Source organism: Aphelocoma coerulescens, chromosome 10 (assembly GCF_041296385.1).
Source record: "Aphelocoma coerulescens isolate FSJ_1873_10779 chromosome 10, UR_Acoe_1.0, whole genome shotgun sequence".
NCBI classification, from domain to species: Eukaryota; Metazoa; Chordata; class Aves; order Passeriformes; family Corvidae; genus Aphelocoma; species Aphelocoma coerulescens.
The window spans coordinates 9,651,864-9,668,216 of NC_091024.1; the positions used below are offsets into that span (position 1 = coordinate 9,651,864).

General features: G+C 37.7%; 1 protein-coding gene across 11 annotated transcripts in view; it reads left to right on the forward strand.

The window, feature by feature from the left end:
- LRRC28 (leucine rich repeat containing 28) overlaps positions 1–16,353 on the forward strand; it is a 55,207-nt gene that overhangs the window by 25,939 nt on the left and 12,915 nt on the right. For 8 of the 11 annotated variants that reach the window (XR_011154089.1, XM_069025395.1, XM_069025397.1 and 5 more), the window contains 3 exons: positions 5,809–6,015; positions 12,251–12,353; positions 15,766–15,941. Coding sequence is in view for 10 of the 11 variants with exons in the window: in XM_069025395.1 (XP_068881496.1) it covers positions 5,809–6,015; positions 12,251–12,353; positions 15,766–15,941 (486 nt within the window). In the remaining variant the exon portion in view is untranslated. Of the gene's footprint in view, positions 1–1,796; positions 1,819–3,679; positions 3,783–5,808; positions 6,016–12,250; positions 12,354–15,765; positions 15,942–16,353 lie in introns of those variants that run through there. The other 3 variants (XM_069025404.1, XM_069025403.1, XM_069025398.1) reach the window with 3 other exon arrangements.

Consider the following 16,353-nt stretch of genomic DNA (forward strand, 5'->3'; position numbering starts at 1 on the left):
GATATATAATAGGCTATTTAATTTGTTTTAACCATCTTAAAGTCTATTTAAGTCCTCCTGAGACATCCTGGAGCAGATCTAAAGGAGATCTTTTCCATCAAGCTCTCAGCAATTTAAACTTACACTTCCTGTCTGTTACAGTTTTAAATTGATAATAGTATCCACTTCAAATTCATGGCATGTATAGACTTGGATTTCTTTTCTAGTGGGACAGGTAGTTTTGTTAAATGTGGAAGACTTCAAACACTTCTTCCTCACTAGTGCGTGGTTTTACAGGTCTAATAGGGAAATGCATCTTTTGCTCAGGTTCATAGAAGTTGATTAAAACATTATTTCAAGGGTGAAGTAGGGTAGGCACTTTTAGCACCTTCTATTCCTTTCCTGGAGCAACCACCCTTCATTTTAGTTCCTGGGATGGGCTCACAGTCCTGGGCTCACAATCACAGCCAGTCCTCACAGTGCTCAGTTTTGTAACTGTTCAGAAGAAATTGTGCCTCTGGTACCACAAGCTGGAAAACATCACTCCATGGTAAACAGCAGAGATTTGTTAGTCCTCAGCTGCAGCCTCGGAACAGAGAGGATCCATCACCTCCTGTTAGAGTTCTTGGGTAGCAGACTGTTAAAGGTTTGTATGATAAAAGCAAGACCATCATTATTGCCTGCAGTTCAAAGGAATATTAACAAACTTTCCTTCTCCTAACAAAATGCTGGCTGTACATAGAAATTGCCTTATTGCACTTAGGGAGTGAACAAGCATAGCAAGTCCCTCTCTTCCTTCCCTGCTTCAAGCAGAGCCTTGACTTGCAGCACCTTATCATGCTGATTTTCTGTTCTTTTTCTTTCTGTTTCTATCCCTTAAGTCTAGAAGTTCTTGCTTTTCCTCCTGTATGACAATTTGGTTCTCTACCATGTTATTACTACTTTAAATACTTGGGTTAACAGCAACCCAAAACCTAATATTATTTTTTACCCAGGTGCAAAATGGAACGTCTAAACAAAGTAGACCCTTTGAGGAACACCACCACTAGTCATATTTTCTCCATCCCAGTAATTTACCATGAGATGTGATACTCATGTGTTACCATTAACCAAGAAATTTCATCAAAGAAAGATAAACCAGTATGACTTGATTTACATTTGAGAAGATCTGGGCTGCATTTTCATTCTGCTTTCTGTTTATGTTCCAGTCACTGGTTACTCTTGCATGCTCTTTCCCCTTAGAACAGTTGTTTTGAGATGCTGAGGAGCACTGAGCTCACATTAACAGGGCTTTTTTGAACACAGGTTCTACATTTCTTCTCCAGCCCTAGGCTGCTATCCCAGAAAATGTCCTATTCATTGAGAATCCTTGTGCCCAAATCTGCAATTTTGATATATAACCCTTTAACCCTTTTTTTTTTTCCTTCAGTAGTCTGGGATGCAAATTGTTTTAAGCAGCCTCATTTCATTTTAGTAATGGATGTGGTAATTTGCAGTGCTTTGTCCTTGTTCCCATGAGGTATTCTGTCTCTGTCCTCATACACAGCATTATTCTTACAGGAAAAAATGATGCAAAAAGCTAATTTAATATTTGGTTTGTCCTCCTAATTTCTACTCCTTGTTGACATCAGTTCTTCATTTCTTGCTCTTAATTTCTTGTTGAGAAACCTTTTGTTTGTCTGTGAGTTCCCATTTTCCTGGCCTCCTGGCAGTTTGCATTTAACTTCTGCAGCCTGACCTCTAAGTGCCAGCTCTCTTTGCTGATCAGTCCCTTTTTCCATTCCTTGTAGGTTCTCTACTTTCCCTTAATATCCTGCTTTGAGGTGCATTCTCATGCAGGTAGGTCTGTAGCCCTTTCCTGTCCCCCTTTTTAACTTTACTGGGATATAAGGACTCAGATTTAAAGTAAACCCATGCCTCCCATACACTCAAATCCAACTGTGTATGTGTTTCATATATCTTTGGATGAAATTTTGGTTTATGGCCCATCAGGGAAAGGTGGGATTACTCTTGAAATGTAAAGAAAAACTGTTAGTTATTTTTGGGTCATGCAGCTGGTGAGGCCTGTACCCTAGAAAGATTAAGGAAGTTTGAATTGCTTTTGGCAATTACTGTATGTTGTATAGGCTGCTTATTTCCAGATGGGTTTTTTTTGTTTCCTTCACATAAAACCATGGGAATTAATTTAAAAAACTGGCAGTTAAACCATCTGAATCAGAGATTTTTTTTTTTCTTTTTTCTTGATGCTACTTATGTTTATACAAACAGTTTTGTTAGAAGGTCAATAATTTTGGATGTTCCCTGAAATTATTTGCAGGTTTCACTTTTTTTTAAAGAAAAATATTAAAGGTATGCTGATGTTTCTTTTTCACTGTGTTGGGGTCAGATCTGTTTGGCAGATTTTTGTTGAAAACTAACACACAAGAGGACAGTGCACTTGTCTCTTTTTCACGTAGTTAGGGAGAGCTCTTACAACAGATGCAAAGGCTGCTTTTTGGAGCTGCAGTGATCCCTTCTGAATCTGCATGTTATCAGGGAAGAAAAGGGGTAAAATCAATTCCCCAAGGCTGGCAGCTTTAGAGCACAGCCTGTGTGGGTCTGTGGCACTGCACGGCCCCTCAGAGGCTGGAGGAGGGGAGTTTCTGTGGGGTCAGGGAGTGTTGGATTCCCAGTCTGTCAGCCCCTCGTGTGTGCACTGCAAACACATTGGGACCATATGGCCCTGGAATTGCCCAGCTCCATGTGCCAGCAGCAGTCCCTGCAGATGGACACGGATGAAACGCTTGAGTCCACGAACCAGCACGGGAACATCACGTTTGGGTTCTCTCTGCTTCCACAAATCTGTGTCCTTCTGAGCTGGGGGGTAGCAAAGCTACCAAGGAGTTTGGTTTTTTTCTGGCTTCTGATATCGGAATGGAGCTCAGTGCTCTGCCACGTTGATTTTGATAGTGTTAATCCTAGAGCTAATATAAATTGTAAATTATGCTTTTATGAATTTCATTTAAATGTAATTGGAACTCCTCAATATGGTCTAATGGTGATGTGTAATGCTTGTCTCTTTCTTACCCTTGGGGGTGCTGGGAGAATCTGAAAGTCCCTTTGTCAGCTCTTTTTGTTTGCAAATAGCCATTTTCTTTTCTGGATCTGCTGTAAATTTCCAAAGTTCACCTCTGGTGTATCCTAGTGCTTGATGAGGTGACAGCAAGAGAGAGATTTGCAAGTCTTTCATTGTGTTTGTTAGCCAAGGTTTCCTGCAGTATTTATGCTGCAAGACTTTAAAAATAAGGATAATAGTATTTAGTAACTAAAAACTTGAAAAACTTATTAATGGACTGTTTATATATTTTTGTTATTCCTCTTTATTGTTTCCCTTTGCTTTAATGAGATGAAAACCAATTTAGTGTCATTAGTAAATGTCTGAGCATGTTCTTCAAACTGAGCTTTGAGCACTATGGTGGGGAGTCTGGGGGTTATATCTTTAATATGATGGCACTTTATGTTGTTTGGCTTAGTCTTAAACTTCATTGTGGGTCAGTGGGTGTTTGTGTAACATGTGGCACTAGATGTTGAAAGTGGATGTTTACATCTGGTATGCATTGGGAGATTAAGGTAGAGAGGATGAAGTTTTGGGTATGTGGTTTTTGGATGAAGGATAAAGTGAGAATACTTTTATTTCCTCTTAGATTTGAAACATATCATTCTAGCAATGCCTTTGAAACTCTGCCAGCTTTGCCAACCGTAACATTTATGGGATTTTGGACCTAAACTGAACTAGAGAACTGTTTTTAGTGGCGGAGAAGAAGGTTAGTGCATTAAAATAGCTGGGCCTATTGTTGACTGCATGTGGTCAGTGGTTTGGCTGAATGTAGGTGGCTCTTTTCCTGTCACTGTTTTCAAGCATATGGCTTTGTGATGAATATAAAACTCTTTCAACATGAGATCTGCTGCAGTTCTTTTTGCACAGTAGTCTTGTGCTATTTAGTAGTAATTATTTAGCTTTTGTCATTTATTTTCAATCTTGTAGTAAAAAAAACCCTTTTCAAGTAAGGCTTATTATTCTTGTTGACATCAAAGCTAAGAGGTTTGAAGAATGTGATCATCTGTGTATAGCAGCTGCTTCTGTCAGTAATATTTCTGAAAGGATGCATAAACTGTGTTGTTGAGTCTTTATTGTACTTAATGCTGGGATTGTTTGCAGTGGGCAGAAACTCCTTCTAAACGTGCACATGTATTTTGCTTAACTATTACTTACGTGGAAATCTCTAATACTGAATTACAACTTCCTTTTCTTTCCTTTTCATGTTTCCAGTCTTGAAAGTAACATTTATAGCAGTTTTTCCCAAGGTGAACTTCTTTTTCCCATTGTGTAGAAAACAGCTTGGGTTAACCTAGTGTTTTGTTTCCTTCTTTGTGTGTAGTATACAAGGTGCAACCTTAGAGCTCAAGGAACAGAATTTTCTAGTTCTTGCTGCAGAGTGTTTAAGGGCACAACAGGTTCTGTTTAACTTTAACAGTGTTACCCTATTTATATCTTTGTAAAAAATCTGGGTGATAGAGCTGTAAATTGTACAGATTGTGGATTGTGTAGATTGTCTGGTGTTTTCAGTGTAGAACATTCTAGTGAATCTTGTTTTAGCAGCTCTAAGATGTAAGAGCTGGTTTCATTCAGCTGAGACCAAAGTACATTTGGGTCTGCAAGATGCTGAGAACTGCAGCAAGTTTTAGGGGCACTGAGCACTTCATGAGTTGGTTGCATTGCTGTGAAGTATTTAAAAACAAAACAAAACCTGGAGAAAATGTTATGGTTTCCCCCTGTTTGAGGAAAATAATATATAGAGTTATCCAGTTTTGAGAGTAACTGTAAAAGAATAACTAAATAAACACTGAGGTCACCTGCAGAGCCGCTTAATATATTTTTAATGTATTTGTCAGTCAGTCCTGCATCTTATTTCACAGGCCAGACACAAGGAAAAACACTGTTGCACAAGTGAGACTGCTTGTGTGATCATGTCTTACAGGCTTTTAAGAATCTAATTTGTTACCTGTGTTAAAAAATTGTACACTACTATTTGAAATCAAAATTTACTTTAAAATTCTTGAAATAATAAAAAATAAAATCTCTAGATGCTGTAATTATTACAACTATAGGTTAGAACTTAGTGAAATATCTTCCTACAGTAGAACAATATCACAGGTTATTAAGAAATTTCTTTTCAAATTTAAACTAGACCTTCTGAACTGTATGATGAAGACAGAGCTGTTTTTCCCAAGCATGCTGGGTGAAAGACTGTCACTAAGCAAGAAGTGCTATGCACGCGTTTGTAACTCTTGTTGCAAGAGAATCTTAAGTAATCACTCATTTCATCCTCAATGTTTAAAAAAATTAATAATTCCATTTGATTTTCCAGAGTTTGGGGTTGTGCAAAACACCCTCAATATCAGCAAGCTTTGTAATGTGTTTTTGTTTGCATTTTAGTTTGGGTTGGGTTTTTTTTTCTCCTCGTTCTGATTTAGGACTAGGAAAATGCTTGATATTTTGACAGTAGTAATTGTCACAATTCAGGAATGCTCTCTGAAAGATCTCATACTTGACCATACTGATAAAGGTTCCTAACTGATACTAAAAATCTCCATCATCTTCATATTCCAAATCTTTTTGATGTATGAAGATTATGGAGATACCAGTATCAGTTCTCAACATGGATTGATAGAACAGTATTATAACAGAAAAGCAGCACTGCTGATGAACTTTGGTTTTAATTTATGTGAGGGGTTTTTTTGAGGTGTTATTTGTGAAAATAGTTATCCTTCTTAACTCCTGTTGTGCAGAGGTTGGAGACCTGCGGGAGCTGCAGACTCTGGACATCTCCACGAACCGCCTGATGACGTTACCCGAGAGGCTGCACATGTGCCTTTCGCTGCAGTACCTGACTGCAGACAGGAACCACCTGTGGTCTGTGCCCCGCCACCTGTGCCAGCTGCCCTGCCTCAACGAGCTCTCCATGGCTGGCAACCGCCTGGCATTCCTGCCCCTCGGTGAGTCCCCACCTGGGGGGGTCAGACACAGCAAAACAAACTGGCTGCCCCCAGAAATTAAAAAAAAAATGCAACAAGTGAGTTTGTTTGGTGGTCCCCACAGACTCTCTTTATGGAGTTGTCACAGGGATCATATTGTTGGAAAATATGTTAATAAAAAAAATGCAGGTTAAGGTTTCATGGTTTTTTTAAAGCTATCAAATTTGCTTTATTTTTAGCTAACTGAGGGGAAAAAGTTTAAATGATGTGCTTAAATATAGTACTGTGTAATCTGAGTTCCACCACTTTGGGTAATGATCTGTTTCTGTTTGATGGATCTGATGATTTAACTAAGATTCTTCAGCTAGGGTTTGAAACTTGCTGTGGAGTCCCAGTAACTCCATATAAATTACTTTTCAGCATTACGAGTGTCAGTACCACATAATCCAGTGCAGGTTTAGTTTGTGCTGTGTATAGGCATCCATCAAAATTTCCACAGTAGTAGCCCAGGGAGGAATTGATGTGCCTTTTTCTCAACCCTGTGAAAGTTTGGAAGTGCGGAAGGCAGGTCAGGAGTAGGAGGTGCAGTCAGTGTGTGGGGGTTTGTTGTGGGCAGTCACTGTGTTCTCTTAGGGAAAAGCAAATCCTCTTCTCTGAACTTGTCACTTTTCAGCCCTGCCACGGGCTAATCTCAGCTGAGATACACATGTACAGCTGTCCTGCCATCTGAATAAGCATTAATAGTTTTTCTAGAATAGAGAGTTTGGTGTTAATTAGGTGCAGATTAAGTTATGATAATCACATTGGAAAGAAGCTGGAAATTGAGATGGCTAAAAATGAGATCAAAATTTCTAAATTAATTACATTGTATAGGTTTAGCTTATTCTTTTCAGTACTAGCAGTTCAGTTTTTAAAGAACTTACTGATCTTTCTGAATTTTTTATCACCTTAGTTTATATTACTGGAAAGTAAGTGCAAATAATGTCTCCAGACAAAGTGTTACACTTATGTCCCAGCATATGTCATTATATAAATGAGAAAACGAGTTCCAGGATGCATCATCCAGATTCCACAGTACTAAAACAAGCAAATTGCCTTCCCTTATTTTGGCAAATATTTTTAACTCCTATGAGAGAGGAAGTTAAATACTTTTAATTTTGCAAAAACTCAGATGAGATGTGAAATTTTAAAGGATAAAAAGTTTTTGCTACTTTTGCACTAGTAGCTTATCTGTGAGTGAGCCATGACCTGGATGAGCCATAGATCTGCCAAAGTGTTTTAAGTTCAAAAGGAGGAAATAAATCTCTTAATATAATGACACACCTTCTTTTTTCTTTATTTTTAGACTCAAATTCAAAACATTCAAAAGGAACTTTTAAAATAACGGGAAACATCAAAGACTGTCAATTGACCTTGTTCAGTAGTTCTTAATAGTGACTCACTGGTGAACATTTGGAGATAATTTGCTATCTGTGGATATGAAACTGAATCATAAATCCTAGAGTTCAGAGGAAAAGCAGCACAGTATAAATGTAAATGTTTAATCCTTCCTCTGAAGAATCAGAAGGCTTCAGAGTGGTCAAGATGTGATGAAATAAAGTAGAAGACAGAGCGTATTGAAAAGCAAAAAGATTAAATCTATCTTCTGTTGCTTGGGAAAATATTTTTCTTGGAGTATTGCTGAAGTTAAGGCATAATTGTAGCATTATTTCTGCTTGCTGCACATGTTGGCTGGTGGGGTCTTTTGTGTGTATTCTTACATCAACTTCACTTTACCAGTTAATGACTGAGTAAGGATGCTAAATAATGGTGAAAAACACTGCAGAAATACTTTAAAGTGATAGTCAAGCAAATATTGTCAAAACAAGTTTTTGCAATTAGGGAGCTATGTTGAAAAGCAGAGAATTTATTCATCTCCTGGCAGAATGGTTGAGGTTTTTACTTTTTTTCTTAGATGTGTCCATGTTAAAAGAAATGCGTTTGAAACAAATTGCATAATGTTTTTTAAAGTGTTATTTACTTCATTTATTTCACATGATGGGTGACATCTACTATGTCAACAAGGAATCCATTCTGCCTGTCCAAGTTTGTCCCTTGTAGCTGCCAGCAGAGCCTCTTGTTAAGTGTAATGGAAATCTGTATTTTCCTGTTCCTGGATTGAACAAGGAAAGGATCCTTGAACAGGGATTGTGCAAGGTTTATTCCAGCAGCAGCACAGCACTGCTGAACAGGGATTGGGTAGTTCTTTGCCCTGTACGTTCTTTGAAGTTTGCAGGCTCATGTGTCTTGAGAAAAACAATGTAACACTATTAATCAATTGTACAAAATACAGTAAAAATACCTAATCCTACTCCCTGACTTTCAGAACTGGTAGATAAACAAGCAGATGGGTAAACAATAGTGAATTATTCTGTAGAAATAGTAATTTGTTCTGCAGAATACACGTAATTATTGGATATGCCAGTGTTTTATAAAAATTATTTTTCAGCTGTATTACAGTTTATACTGAAAGAAATGAGACACCATGGATCTCAGCCTTTAGGCCTTCCTCATAAAATAATTTTTAAGAGCAACTCCAGAAATTATACATATAAGCTGAACTGGAAGCTGCATCCTGAACAGTTGTATTATTGTCATGGTAACTTCATGCTCCCTTAGTAGATGGTCTTGGGAAATTCACTGATCGTTGTATATCAATCCACTTACAACATAAATTATCTTTTGTCAGAAAATTTTAAATTTTTAGCATTAGCGAATGCTTCAGTGCCTGAAAACAAATTTCACTGCAAGCAGAAATGTGAATCTGATGACACTGCAAAAATAAAAATCATTTATGTAATAAAGTCCAAATATAATTAAAATAGGCCATAAATTCTCAAGCGTACTGGCAGTACTGGGGATGTTATGACAGCAAATACTCAGTATTATATCACTTTTTTGGAGCGTTTATGTGCACTTTTTCTTTAGAAAATGTGTCTAGTAATTATCAGTGCACAGTAAACAAAGGTCTTATTCTACCTCAGTATATGCTGCTTTTGTGTCCTTGCCCTCACAGTATGGTTAAAAGAACATCAGTGCAGCCACACAAGAGCTTTTGTTCCATCTTCAGCCATGTGGAATGCATATGCCAGGGCCCTGAGGTTAAAAAAAAAAAAAAAAAAGAAAAAAAAAAGAGGGAGGAAAAAAAAATAGAATTGGGGTTTGTTCAGGACTCATGGCATTTGGTCATTTCTGGGAGAAAGGTCTTTGATCTGGGAGCCTGGAAGGAGGAAAGTGGAAATGTTTTAGACACAGTACAGTGCTTGCAAAAGCCACATGAAAACCTTCTTTGTAGCTTTAGCCTTTTCAGAGATGGGCAGCTTCCTTACTGCACAAAGTTCTTCAGAAGCATGGTTTTCAGAGAACTTTTAACAATATTTGTTGACTGATATAAGACATAAAAATTAATGTGGATGTGATACAAAGAGCCTTTCAAAGTGATGATTTATTTAAATTTAAACTTTATGGATAATGTTTGAAACTGGGAAAAAATCTTTTGGAGTCTAGAAGATGCTTGGTTATTTAATGCAAAGAAACTATATCAAAGGAACATTTATAGTTACAGGCTATTTGGCTTTGGGAATTCAATTTTTCCTACTGAGATATTTTGTCTAACATCCAAAAATTTGCTTTAATTACCTAGGAAATGCAGTCAACTCAGAACTTAGAATCTAAACATAGCATAAGATAAAGACAGAGGGAAGAGATGAGATGCAGCCTCACTCCCCCCTCTCAGTGCATATGAAAAGAACAGCTTTAGGGCTTTTTTTGACTTGCCTGATTTTCAGCCCATTTGCATACATCTGTGTAGAAACCAGCAAGATGAGCCTCTTTTAAAAATTTTCTGCCATTCTCTAAATTAATAAGTTAAACGGTAGCACATTCAAGCTACCCCAGCAACCCATAGTTTTTTGCTGCTTTTAGTCTAACTGGCTTCTGCAACACAAGGGAACGTTTTCTGAACATTAGATGTCCCATCCACCTGCTACCTGCTTTATTTGTATTGGCTGATTCCTCAGCAGCCTTACAATATTTTATGGTGTTACAGTGTTGCAGTATTTTTATTCATTGTAGGATAACAATGGGGTTTTGTTTCATCTAAAAATATCCCAGAACTCTACTAAACTATTTTCAGCCCTGCAATACTGAGCCCAAATAAATCATCTCATTGAGGTGATGCTCAGCAGCATCTCCAGCAGTGCCCATCAGTCAGCAGAGGCATTTGTGCTCCCATCCTGAGGCAGGACACTTGATGGATGCAGCAGATAGTTCTCTGAACTGGAATGTCTCTGGGACAGGGTCAAAGCAGCATGTGATGGTTGAACATGTCCCTTGATGTCCAGTGACTCTGATTTGAACAAAGCCCAGATTATGGTCCCTGAAACCTCCACAGACTGTTGCAAAGCAAGGGCCTGTGTTAAAAGGAAAAAAATCCCAAAACTCATTTTTTCTCTGTTAACAGTCTTATTTTAGCAAAGGAATCTATTCGTTTTTCTGTTGGTATCATCACTTGTTCTTTATATCAAAGATTTGATAATGTGTCACTCCTCAGCATGAACTTTTAAGGTTTCTGGTACTCACAGCTGCCATTCAAGTGGGTGACAGCTGAAGACATTCAGTATATTTTAAGATGGACACACATTTGGGGAGGGATCACTCAAAATATCTGGACTAAGTGGTGTTTAGAGCTCTTGTGCATAATAAAGCTAGTCAGTAATAAAGAAGGGTTTGTATTACATATTGTTGTAGTAGGGAATGAGAAGAGATCAGTATTCCAAATAGAATTCCTGAATAGAAATATCATGGATGTTGTTTTAATTTTTATTCTGTTCTTCACCATGATTACAAAGGGGACAGAAGCTGTGCCTGTTTCTCTAGTTACCCTTATCTTTCTGCCAGCCAAGGTAACTGATAAAGATGGGAAGTCAGAATTAGTCAATATTAGTATGGTCTTGCTGTGGCTGATGCAGCCAAATGTTTGTTTATCTTAGTCTCTCTGAAGTACTCATGAAAGTTTAACAAGTGGGGGGCACACAGATTATTTGTATTTTTCATGATGCAGTTTGTCCAGGTTGCAGCTCTCCCCTCCTAGGCAGAGGCTTTCAGACTCTGTTCTACTGGTTTGTCCTTTGCACTAAACTCAGAAATCTTTTCCTGTCCCAGTGGCTCGAAGGGCATGGGAGTGATAGATGAGGTGGGCTGCCCAGCTGATCCTACACATCAGATTTCTTGCTAGTCCAAAACTCTTTCAGACCATTCTATTTAGTTCAGTTTGGTGTCTTTTTAAATGTCTCTCATTAGTATGTTTTTCACTTCTTTTAATAGCAGACAGTTTTACCACTGACTAGATCTTGTAAATAAGCAAAATTCTTATTTCTGAGAATTCTTCCAAGAAATCTGAATTTTCCCTTTTAATTTTCTAAGCAAAATAAAATAGTTCCATACCGATGTGCTTCTATCTAGAGGTATCTTAATAGATTTCTAGTCCATGAAGGCATTACTTAATCATGCTGTACTTGCTTCTTTTGACTACCAGCCATGAATATTTTAAGAGCAATAATGCAAGCAGCACACCTCCAGAAGTATTGATCATTTATTGCAGCCACAACTTTTGATGTCTTAACATTCTGCAGTTCAATGCTTTCTGTTTTCTTGGGCTCTGTAATTCACTGCATCACACGGACTCGTTTCTGAATGACTGCACTTGTATTTGGTTAAAGCTAATGAATCCCAGCAAGGATCCCTCCTTGGAGAAGAGAAAGAGGGGGACAGAGCACGTTCTTGTGTCTGTCTTGCCCACTTTCCCAAAGATAGAGAAGCTGTGATTTCAGTGACGTGAGACCAGTTAATGAAAGCAGGTTTGACCTTATGAACTTGAAGTATGCACTGAGGATTTGAAATCAATTGTCCCTTTGCTTCTTCAAACTGACTTCAGAGTTTGTCAATGTTGAAATTTAATTATTTATAATGGGATTTTCAGGGCTTCTGAAAGGGGGCTTTGTTTTGTTTCAGTAATTTGAAATGCTTGCTTCTAAACAGCTTTTCAGCTCATCCATAAGAAAACCATTGGCTAAAATTTTACAGCTGAGAAGTACTAATTTATGTTTGCTTATATTGAGTCTGATTAGCTTATTTATAATTAAAGAGAATTGCTTTGCTTGTAATTGTCACTATGTCATCCCTTCTCTCCTTGACTTTTCTTGTGTTCTAAACCCAGATTTAGGTCGTTCTCGAGAGCTCCAGTATGTTTATGTGGATAACAATATTCACCTGAAAGGCCTCCCATCTTATCTGTATAATAAAGTCATTGGTTGCAGTGGGTAGGTATGAATTAATTGAGATGTCTTGTGTACCTATCCTTGTAAAAATTCTACTGTATGATACAACTGGTTATTTTTTGTGTGTCTGTGATTGATTCAGAGCTGGTATTACTTGGAGGGGATTACTGCAGCTCACATTTCTGTTTTTGTAATAAATCTTCTGTGTTAATTGCTAACTTTTGACTACTTTAGTATTAAGGCATAACAGTGAAGTTACTATGAAAGAATTTGTAATAATAATGTAAGGCCTAGAGCTCAATATAGAAGTTGGCCAAAAGTGTAGGCTTCACAGAGTTTCCAAAACTAAAGAACGAAATAATTTTTAATATGTTGAAGCATCTCTTTGTTTCTAAGTGCTCACATTTCTGTAACTTACGGCTATATCTTGAGAAGTCATGTGCACCTCCTTCACTCATTTTAATCCCAGTACCAGCTTCTTGTAGGTCTTGGTACCTACTAACTAAAGTGATTTTTTTAGGAGTTACGGATTGACAGGTTTATTTTTACATGTGGATTTTAAAAATATCCTTGGCTGTCTCATGTTTGTGGTTAGGATGCAAGAAAAAAGTGGTCTGTGTAGGACACTGGCTTAATTCTTTCTGCCCTGACACTGGCATAAATTAGGATCAGCGCCCCTGATGAGTGGAGCCTGACTGGTGTAAAACTGATCAGAAGAGGATTGTCCCCATTACCATCTAATTATAAATTTCTGGTATGCTCACTCTCAGCAGATCTTGCATTAAATATAAATTCCCTCTCTACAGCCTGCACTCTGCTGCAATATGGGAGATGCTGAGTCTTGGCATTTTAAGGTTTTTCTAATATTCCCGTGTCAGCTGGTTGGTGATATTTAAATACTTGCAGTTGGATTACAGTTCTGCTGAACTGTGTGACTTGCAAGCTTTTACTAATTTTGGTTTTCAGGAGAGATAAATTCTAGCTGTTTTTTCTTTCAAACTGATTGTAAATTGTTAGACAGACATTAAATTGACCTTAAATTTAACAGAATTGTATTGATTGTTACCAAAAACATTAATGATAATGCAGGATATGGTCCATCAAGTTAGGTCCAACTGTCCTGCCTATTTCAGGCGGTTTTATACAACAACCATGTCTTTTTTTTTTTTTTTTTTTTTTAAGTTTTCATTTTATACTCAGTTAAAATAATTTTATCTTTGCACTGACCTTTCTGAAGATCCTACCAGTTCTTTTTGCTGTTCTTACATGTACAGTGCTGGTGAGACCACCTGCTAGTATCTCTGATATTATAAATCTAGTACAGAATTATAGAATCTAGTCTTAAAATTTAAATCTAGTATAGAAGAGACTAAAGGAGTTGCAAGTGTTGCGATGAAATCGGTTCTTGTAATGCTTCTGTGGAATGAAAAGTTATTTTCTTCCTTAGTAATGAGTAGTAAAAGAATATAATTTTTAGTAAGAAAAATAATATTTTTGCACCAAACAGATCCTTGTCTTTGTTGTCAAACTGTCTTGAAACATCACAGATTATTTTTAAGAAAAAATTTAAGTGTGGGAAGAGCACATATATATTATTAAGAAACTAAAGGTTTTATTTGATAATGTGCTGAGAGACTTTAAAATTGTGTAATAATGGTCATGTGAAGAATTTCTGTGTTCTTTCCAAGAAAGCATTAGTAACCAGGCTAAGGTTTTCATGGGTCAGGCAAGAGTTGAAGATCAGGCTTTAGTGCTCTGTCTGGTCCTCCACTGGAGAATAAAATCTGACAAGCTGCTGTTACTAACATAAAGCTTGATTTCTGAAAATAGAATATAAATTGCCTTGTGTAAGTATTGAATCTCTGTCTGGGCATCTTGCAGTCAGACTGACTGAAAAAAGTCTTTTATATGAGAGGTGATGATCTCAGTACTCAAAATAAATTTTGATCTTATTTTTTGCAGATTGGATTTCATAGTCCCCAGTTAGGGATCTGTCAGTCTTGTTGAAGGCAGCCAATAGGTGGTCCCAGCTTTTTTTTCCTCACTTATTTATTCACCAGCTCATTTTCTTCCCCAGCTGTTTAGACCATCCTCTATTCCAGATTTTAACCTCCATGGATTTTGTGTGTGGCATTAATAGCCTCACCCTTTACAAAAAGTAGACCAAATGTCCCAGCTCTGAACTGTAGAGACTGTAGTGAGTTTGCGTTTTTTTTCTTTAGTGGGGTTGGTAAGGGGTTATTCAGCTTGAAAATACAACATTATGGATTTATTTCTTGTGATAACTAACTCATTGGATATGGAATTGGAATATTGGATCTCTGAATTCCCGATTATATTTTAACCTCACTAATGGGTTGTGGGAAAGTATTAAATATGTAGCAAGAGGCTTATTGACTTGCTGTTTAATGCTGCTCTTTTTTGGTTGTTTCTCTGGGCTGTTTCTCCTTTAATCAGAAGAGATGAGATTCTCTGTTGTCAGAGGAGTATTGTGAGATTTCTTTCACATTTGATAAGGTTGAGAGCAGTTACCTCTGGTTTAGGTCTAATGTCTGGGAAGGCTGACAAATTTGTGTTTCTGTTCCATTTGTTAGGACTGGCCCTAACAAGTTGCTCTTGGCTTCAAATTTCAGTTGTCATAAACAATTCCAATTCCCCTGTTGACTTCCCCAACCTCTTAGTAGAATTTTCCTATGCGTGTCTCTCTGGTATGATCACTTGCAACAGGGATCACATAAAGAGTTATTATTTTTACTACAAGCTAATTTTCTCTTCTTGAATCCAAATAACCTTCCCTTTCCATATATGATTTGGGAAGGACAAGACTAGTAGACTTACTAGGATATCCTCCCACTACTATTTTTCCTTCACCTCCAACCCCCCCCATACCCTCCAAGGGAGCTCTGTGGATGGGAAAAGGTGTAGTACAGATTCACCCAGTGGCACTTAAAATACATTTTTTTGTGGCTGGAATTTGCCTCGTGTTATAGTTGAGTAATCCATTATTGTTTTCAGCTGGTTGATCCAAGACACGAGAAGCAAACTGTTGGGTATGAAAGGCTCCCCTCAGTAAAGCATTTACTAACAATGGCATTGAGAGGCTAAAGGAGATTGTCACTGGGCAAAGTAATGGGCACGTAGCATACTTGGTTCACCCCCTTGGGATTGTGTTCTCATTTCTTTATGTTATTTGATGAGTAATTCTGCCAAATGTCCCATGTCTAGCACATCACAGAAGGTGGGAATCTGTAGAAACAGAATCATAGAATAGTATGGAAAGGGACCTTTAAAGGTCAACCCCACCATGCACTGCTCTCTGCCAGGAATCCCTGAGGGGTGCTGCACTGCAGAACAGTATCTGGCTTACTGTGGGTTGGTCATCTGGGTTTCCCCATAAAGTTACTTTTATTATTTTTTTTTCTAACCACTTTCTAAATGTCTTGTGTCCTTCTAGTTGTGGTTCTCCAATTCAAGTTTCAGAGGTGAAACTGCTCTCTTTTTCATCAGGCCAGTTAACTGTGTTCCTGCCAGCAGAGGTGAAATCTATAGGGACAGAAACAGATCATGTGCTGCCTTTGCAAGAACTGGCCATGAGGACCCTCTATAACACCTACTACAGGTTTTTGAAAGGTATGAAATTTCTGCGTTCTTCAGATTACAGGAAAGAGTGAAAGTGTTTTCTGGCAGTGATAGGAACATTTCTAACAGGTCTTCAAAGGCTTGGACAAGGATTCGTATTTTAAAAGATTTATTTAATCAAATTATGTTTGAAATGCTGCATTAGAACAAAAATGTCCAATAGCAAAAATGAGAGTTCCAAAGACTTATTTCTAAGGTCAAGTGGTGCTTATAAATGGTTTCTTACTTGAAGCCTGTATGAAGAGGGACCCTTTTTTTTTTTTCAGGAGAAACTCTTTAATGGAAATAGGAGATGAGAAATACAGTTCCTGAGGCAAGATCAGATGCATCAGCCAACAATGCAACTCCTTGCCAGGCAGCACACTCCTAAACTCGCAGACTTGTTATACATAAGGCAAAAGAA